This window comes from Dromiciops gliroides, chromosome 2, assembly GCF_019393635.1.
Source record: "Dromiciops gliroides isolate mDroGli1 chromosome 2, mDroGli1.pri, whole genome shotgun sequence".
In the NCBI taxonomy this organism is placed as follows: domain Eukaryota; kingdom Metazoa; phylum Chordata; class Mammalia; order Microbiotheria; family Microbiotheriidae; genus Dromiciops; species Dromiciops gliroides.
The window spans coordinates 212285827-212294160 of NC_057862.1; the positions used below are offsets into that span (position 1 = coordinate 212285827).

Below are 8334 nucleotides of genomic sequence, written 5' to 3' on the forward strand. Positions count from 1 at the left end.
AATATCAGTAGAAAGAAGAAACAGAGGGTCTTTAGATAGGCCTGGGAAACAGACCTCTACACCTACAAAGAAGCTGAAAAAGGTACTGTGGAAGTATCAAGTCTGCCAAACCCTCCCCAGCTACATGCCAGTTATTGCCACCTGCTTCCCTCCCCACTCATTCCTGGCTAAAGAAATATAAGTTTAAACTTTCCAAGATGGTTCTTGGAAGCAAGGGGTATGTGCATCCCATTTTAGAAAATGAATATACAATATCCAAACATAAAACAGATACATCGGTTAGGTGACTATTAACTAGGCAAATCCCAAAGGACTCTTAACTTGCAAATGGGTTCATGGTAAGCATACCCTTTAGACAAAGGGTTCTTAACATTTTTTCTATGTCATGGACCTCTTTGGAAGCTTGGTGAAGCCTATGAACTCAGAAGAATGATTTTAAATGCATAAAACCAGGCATGTATCATGTATGTACACACATATAAGATTATAAAGGAAACCACTGAAATGGTCATCAATTTTTTTTTTAAAGTTCACAGACTACAGGTTAAGAATCTCTACTTTAAAACCACAAAGGATTAAATTCATCCTAGCAAAAATCAGTTTATTGTGGGGGTGGGGAGGGCGGCAGAAAAATTTGAAATTGGAAATCTTATGTAAACAAATGCTGAAAGCTATCTTTATATGTAACTGGATATTAAAAAATACTTTTTTCTAATCAGTTTATTATTTTCAATTTACATATACCAGATGAGGTATACCTACCTATCCCAGGGTCTTTGTTTGTTTGTTTGTTTTTTGAAATCCCGGGGTCTTTTAAAATCTAGTTAATCTAGATGGCGAAGTGGATAAAGCACCGGGCCTGGATTCAGAAGGACCTGAGTTCAAATCCCACCTGAGACACTTGACACTTACTAGCTGTGTGACCCTGGGCAAGTCACTTAACCCTCATTGCCACACCAAAAAAAAAAAAAATCTAGTTAAGCATGGGGGCCAAAGGTCTTCCCAAATCAGAGAGAATAGAACATAGGAAAAAAAACCATTGGACTCAGGACCAGAAATCCACATATTATATTTGTTGACTGTTGTGATTGAATGACAATTCACCATTGAAGTGATTTGAGGCAAGCCATTTAGTACTACAATCTTCACAGACCCGACATACAAGGTAGCCAGGAGGAACAAAAGAGATAAAACTAATCAATCAACAAGCACTTAAGCACCACCGAGGCTAAGGCTCAAGAGACCAAAACAAAGAAATCCAACAGTCCCTGCCCTCAGGGAACATACATTATACCGGGGAAAAAAAATTATCCACATATGACTAGATATAAAATATAAGCATACAAAAGTGTTTTACAAGCTAAGTTATTATCTTTAATGGAAAGAGGAAGAGATCTAAAAAAATAAAGATTTCTAAGTAGCAGTCCCAACCCACAGGCAAAAAAATATATATCAAAACCCAACTCAACCTTAACCAACTCCCAAATTCGGGGGAGGGTCAATTACATGCATACTTGCCTACTCAACCTCACAGACATCCTTACACAAAAGTAAGCTAATTGTTTTGGACAGTACTTAAATGAAATGTCTTCATACCTTCACAGCATCGCCACCTTGAGCACTGTGCACACCTGACTTCCATCAGTAGATTTGCCTTTAATACTTTAAACTGTAGATCTTATAAATTAAGCAGCACATAAGAACTAGGAAAGGTCTATCAATGCCATCGTCGGGTGGGTTTGGGAAGCAGGTGCTATCAGACCCACCCCAACCCCAGTTCGTTTCAGGAGGTCCTAAGTGTGAAGAGGCAGCAAGAAGCTGGCAGGCAAGTCCGACCTCAGAAACGGGGCTCCTTTCCTTACCTGCACAGGTCGGCAAAGGCCGGAAATTGAGCTTCTTGATCTTCTTCTCACTGAGCCAGTAACCAACTCTTTTCCCCTTCAAAAAGGTCTGCATCTTCGTCCTTCGATGGGGGTGCTGCAGAGGAGGTGGATGGGGGCTCTCGCGCCAGGCAAGGACGTGTCTCTCCAAGGTTCACACAGCCAAGATCTCCACTCACCGAACAGGAACCGGGACTCAGAGCAAAAAGAATCCTGCGGGGAATAAATAAGCCAGAGGAAGGCGGTTAAAATAAGAATAAAATCAGGAGAGCGAAATTCACTTGCAGTAGACTCCGAGGGACGTACAGCATCAGCTGTTGTCTCGCTCCCACGCCCCACACACACCACACTCCCCCGGCTGGCGAGGCAGGGCTGCTGAGGCTGCAGGGATCTCCCTCCAGGCAACTTTCAAGTGTCTATTTGCCCGTCCAGGCCCCGGAGTGGAAAGGACAGGCAGAGAGCTGAGATGGGGAGGGGTGGGGGGCGGGGAGAGGAGGAGGAGGAGGAGCATGGGGTGGAGATGAAGGAAAAGGGGGAAGGTTAAAAAAAAAAAAAGGAAGCTTTACCTTCCTAAGGACCCACACTGAAATAGCTAGAGAAGCAGCCCCCGGGCCGTGCACGCCGGGAGCCTCTCGGTTCCGCTTGCAGAACACCAACCCCCGGGCGGCGGCGGCGGCGGCACTGGAGGAAGAGAAGGCGGCGGCAGAGGCTCAGCCCCCAAGCTGAAGCCGCGCTCCCGCCCCCCCAAATCCTCCACCCCTTTTTTTTTTCTCCCCTCCAGCTCTCGGGCTCTCCCCACCCTCTCCGCCCCCTCGCTTTATCCCGCCCAGGCCAGCACGCTCGCTCGCTGGCTCTAGCTGGAGCACAGCGGGGGGTGACGGCGCTGGGGAAGAAGGGAGAGTTCGAATCCCCCCCCACCCCCCCCCCCCGGACCCCCCGGGGAGTTCGAACCCGGTGCAGGCGGGGGCCCACGGCGCCCGGCCCGCAGCCGAGCCCACAGCGGCGGCCGGCCGGGCAGCGCGAGCCTCCTGCCTGGTCCTCCTCCCGCACGCGCCCCCCAAGCTGGCAGGCTGCTTTCCCCGGCACCGCCGCCGCCCCTTCCCCTCCTACCTCCCCTCCTCCTCCAGGCCGCCGCTGGGAGCCCGCTATTCTCAGCCGCTGCCTCCGTGGCCACTTCCTCCTGCCGCCGCCGCGGCTTCTTGCAACACCCCCCCCCCTCCACCCGCCGGTACTAGGAGTGGGGGGAAGGGGGGTACGGACTGACACACCCTCCCGCTGTGGGGCTGGAGGGGTCCGCGGCCCTGTCCTCCGGCCCTTCGCCACCCGTCCCAGCCACTTCCTCCAGGGAATTCGAGGGGCGTTTGGGGGCTACCCCAGGGCCACCCGGCCGCCGGCGCGCGCCTTGCCCCCCCCACCTCCTCCCCAGCCCCGCGGGCCGGGCCACCTGGACCCCGAGCCGGCAGGGGGCAGCACGGCGCGGCCAGAGCCTTAAAGGGGCCGGCGCTCTGTTTTTTTCCTCCCTTCCTCCCCCTCCTCCAGGCTTTTGAGCTTTGGGAGACGAGAAAGGGAGGCCAGAGGTCATCCTAATCCCTGGAAGGTGGAGAGCGATATGAGAGGTCGAAAGGGGATGATCTAGGGCCCCCCTTCCCCACCTTTTGCAAATGGAAGACTGGGCCAAGGGTTAAAAGTTACAACTGCTTCCCACCCTCTAGCTGAGCTGAATCTCACCCAGCCCAGCAGACTGATAGTGACTTCAGAACTCTCCCGGTTCTGAGAAAAAAAACATAACCAGGTAACAGGGCCAGAATTTTTGTTATTATTTTCATCAGATCGACCTTGGGCAAATCACTTAACCTCTGTGTGCCTCAAGTTTCCTCATCTGTAAAATGGAGATAATAGCACCTACCTCCCAGGGTTGTTGTGAGGATCAAATGAGATGGTGACTGTGAAGCAGCAGTGCCTGGCATATATGATGGCACTATACAAATATTGCATATGATTATTCAATGTTTATTGCTGGCTCAGCTATGGGGCTGGGAGGAAATAAAAGCCCCCTGCCCTCAAGGCTTCTTATGTAGTCAGGGAGACATAAGCATACAAAAATTTATTATTCATAAAAACCAATATGTATATGGTGTTTTATGGTTCTCAACGGCTTTAAATAACATCTCATTTCGTTCATATGAGACTTGTGAAATTAGTATGAACATTATCCACATTTTAACGATGAGGAAAGAGGATCAGAGAGGTTGTTTCTTTCTTGAGATCACAAAGCAAATGAGTTGCTGGACCCAGCTTCAAAATAAGATTTAAGACAATGGAAGAAGAGCCCCTAGGAGGAATTCTCTGAGCTGACTGGGAGATCTATGTTTCCAACCTTAATCTCTTCTGCTGCAGGCCTGCCTCATCAACTGCTTTCTTCCCGACATTTCAAATAAAATGGCCCCAAACCGTCTCAAACTTGACATCTCCAAAATAGAATTTGTTGTCTTTCTTCCAAAACCTACCACTCTTCTGACTTACCTATTTCTGTCAAGGTATCACTCTCCTTCCCATCACCCAAGTTTCCTCATTCTCCCTCAAACTACATATCCACTCAGTTGCCAAATCTTGCTGTTACTGACTCCAAAACAATTCATACCTACCTATCTCTTCACTAACAAAGCCTCATCACCTCTAGCCTGTATCACTGCAGGGGACTCCTGATTAGATTCCCTATCTCAGGTCTCTCTTCCTCCTCCTTTCATTCTCCACACTACTATCAAAATGATTTTTCATAAGTATAGATGTCACTAGTGTCCCTAGTTGAAAGAGTACAAGATTAGGATTCAGAAGACCTGGGTTTGAATGTGCTCTTCTATTATTCACTAGCTGTATAACTTTGAGTAACTTCAACCTTCATTTATTAAGCACCTGCTATGTGCAAGGCACTGACCTCTACCCTGAGTGGTTTACATCATTGGGGGGGGGGGGGGGTCACAACTACCAATTAGGTAATTACAACAAGATGATGTGAGGAGAGAGAATAATACTAATCATTTGAGGAAAAGGAGATTAGAGAAGACCTAGAGTTGGATGTAACTGGTGCCTCAGCTAACCCTTAAGGGAAGATAAGGAAGGAGAGTATTCCCAGAATGGGGAACAATTTGTATAGATGTGTGGAGTCAGGCTATAGAATGCCTACTTTAGGTCCAGTTCAGCCAGGACATGGCATATAGGAAGGGGAGTGAAATGAAATAAGATTGAAAAAGTATATTGAAACCAGTTTGTGGAGGGCCTTAAAAACTCAGGCTGAGGAATTTGTGTTTTATTTAGGAGCAAATGGGAGCCCGTAATTGTTTTTAATCTGGGAAATGACAGGAAGAGACCTGGGTTTTAGGAAGATTATTTTGGTAGCAATGTGAAAGATGGTTTAGAGAGTAGAGAGACGAAAAGGATGGAGGCTATTTCAGAAGTCTTGTCAAAAGCAGATGAGCTCTTTAACCAGCATGACAGCCATGTGAGTGAAAGGAGGGGACAGATAACAGACAAATTAAAAGTAAAATTACAAAAGTAAAATTAACTGTTTGGTTATGGGTTGGGAGACAAGAGGATGAAAGAGAAGATAAAGTCAATGATGGAGTCCAAACACCAGAAGGTCAGAGGTACCTTCCACAGATAAAGGCATCGTGGAGAGGAGTAGGTCTCCTGCCTCCTCTTACTATCCCAACCATCACCCCTATTCTGCCTATACCCTCCTCCATTTTCCTAATACTTTTCAAATCTTGCCAAATCTCAGCTCTGAAATGCCCCTGTCCTTCACCCCCTTAGCTCCTATTGGCTCAAAGAAGTCATTTCACCTCTGAAGAAAAATACCTACCACCAGCTTTAATTTCTATGACACTCCCCGCCCAAAAAAACCTGGTCACCTATTTGTTTTCTAATTGGAAGGAAAATTCTACCTAAATTTAGTGGATTGTTTGATAAACAGCAAGTGGTTGTGTTGACTATAATCCAAAACTGTGGGCATACCTAATAATCTCTCTATAGCCAAATGGTCAACTTAGAAATTGGCTGTGTGATATTAAGGCAACAACACTTGAATCTTTCTGGGATTCCATTTCTTTATAAATAGACATCATTTTATTTGTCCAAAGTTACACCACAATGTTTTTTTGTTTGTTTTTTGTGGGGGGTAAGGAAACAGTGACATAACAGATAGGAAACCCTAAGAGCATTGTGCTAGAATCAGCCAACTTTCCAAGCCTACACATACTTACTTGATTACTAAGACTTTGGAGAAATCCTCCGAGTTTTCTGTGCTTTGTAAGACCTATGTAGAGCTAAAAGGAACCTTACAGGCCATGTAGTACAAACTCTTCATTTTACAAATGAGAAATAGCCCCAGAGGAAAGTGAAGTGACCTGGTCAAGGTCATATGTAACAGGCCTGGGATTGGAAATCAGGTCCCATGAACTCCCAAGTTCAGTACTTCACCTTATCTATAAAAAAAAGAAGAGATCAGACTAGATCAATGATTGCCAAGCTTTTTGGTCTCTGGATGCCTTTACACTCTTAAAAATTATTGAGGACCCCTTTCCATTCTTAAAAAAATGAAGACCCTCAAAAAGCTTTTGTTTATGTGGATTATATCTATATTTACTATTTTAAAAGGTAAAACTGGGGGCGGCTAGGTGGTGCAGTGGATAAAGCACCGGCCCTGGACTCAGGAGTACCTGAGTTCAAATCCGGCTTCAGACACTAGCTGTGTGACCCTGAGCAAGTCACTTAACCCCCATTGCCCCGCAAAATAAATAAATAATTGAAATTTTAAAAAAAAGTTAAAACTGATAAAAGTTTAAATTGATCGTTTGAAAAATGTCTATTAAATGAATTCATTTTAAAATAATAATAAACCCATTACATGTTAAGATAAATAACATAGTTAATGAAAAATAGCTATATTTTCAAAAGCAAAAAAGTTTAATGAGAAGAGTAGCATTCTTTTACATATTTTTGCAAATCTTTTAATGTCAGTTTTAATAGAAGACAGCTGTATTCTCCTATCTGCTTCTGCATTCAATCTGTTGCAATATGTTGTTTTAGTTGAAGTATATATTAAGAAAATCTGACTTCACACACATATGTAATTGGAAAAGGAAGGAGTATTTTTTTTTTTTTAGTGAGGCAATTGGGGTTAAGTGACTTGCCCAGGGTCACACAGCTAGTAAGTGTTAAGTGTCTGAGGCTGGATTTGAGTGCTCTATCCACTGTGCCATCTAGCTGCCCCAGAAAGGAGTATTTTAATAGGCAAATAATTCCTTATTATGCTGAAAACAGTTTTGGCCTGAAAAGGTATCAGGGACCTCCCACCAGATAAAGGACAACACTTTGAGAACCATTGACGAAAATTATTTCTGTGGTCCCTTCTCATTCTAAATCTGTGATCTTGGGTAGGATAATATTTATAATAGTTTCCATTTCTAAGATGCTTTAAGGTTTATAACAACAAAGATTTGTTGATGACTTACTAAGCACAAGGTACCATGCTAGGCACTGATAATACAAGGAGAAACAGTAGAACACTCCTGCCTCTCTGAAGGAGCTTACATTCTAGGAAATGCTGCCCTTCCAACACATCAATAATCTTGGGAGTTGGACAGGTCCCACCACTAACAGGGTGTCCAAGGCAGAAGACCTGAGGTCTTCTGTTTCTGGGTGTGGCATTCTTCCTCCTGTACCACTAGAATTCTCAAATATTATTATTATTTGTGGCATTTCTATATGTTTATCAGTCAATCCAAAAGCTGGGAATCATTCTATACCAGGAGATTTGCCTTGTTGTCTCAGTGAATTCATAGTTTTCTTCTCTACCCATTCTTGGTCTCATTCAAAAGTTATCACTATGCATGCTGATGCTACCATATATACTTCAGCTATGCCCAGGGAGGGTCAAAACCTTGAACCTTCCATTACCCACAAATATTCTACTTCCTTATTCAGGAACAAGAAATTTCCTTTATCAAAGCTTAAACTTTTATCTTTCCCTCTCTCCCTATGCTTTTACACGTCTTAAATCTATTCTTTGTCCTCACCAACACTAACAATCCTTCCACTACTCAGTACTGTCCCAATCATCACCCCCTACTCTGCCTATACCCCCCTCCCTTTCTAACCTTGGTAACCCAGTTCAGCTCCACACTGTCCTCTACTCTAAAATTCCTTGTTTCCTGGTCCTAATACCTTCCACACCTTGACAAACCTCAGCTCTGAAATGCTATTGCCCTTCACTCCTTTTGCCCCTACTCAAAAGAAATCACAAAACAATAATGACTGGATCCACTACAATTGTAAATGCTAGATGACCTCTCTGCCTAAGTGGAGGTGGGCAGCCCATGTCCAACAACAACAACAACAAAATACCTAAAAGCCACAAGAAACTAAATGGGGGGGAGGGGGGAAGGTAGCTAGGTGG

General features: G+C 44.7%; 1 protein-coding gene across 1 annotated transcript in view; it reads right to left on the minus strand.

Moving 5' to 3' along the window:
• Nucleotides 1-3298, minus strand: part of ITPK1 (inositol-tetrakisphosphate 1-kinase) — a 290317-nt gene extending 287019 nt beyond the window's left edge. The window contains 3 exon segments of the mRNA XM_043983848.1: nucleotides 1863-1884; nucleotides 1887-2093; nucleotides 2991-3298. Coding sequence (XP_043839783.1) covers nucleotides 1863-1884; nucleotides 1887-1956 — 92 coding nt within the window. The 5' untranslated portion in view covers nucleotides 1957-2093; nucleotides 2991-3298.
• Between the last annotated feature and the right edge of the window lie 5036 nt (nucleotides 3299-8334).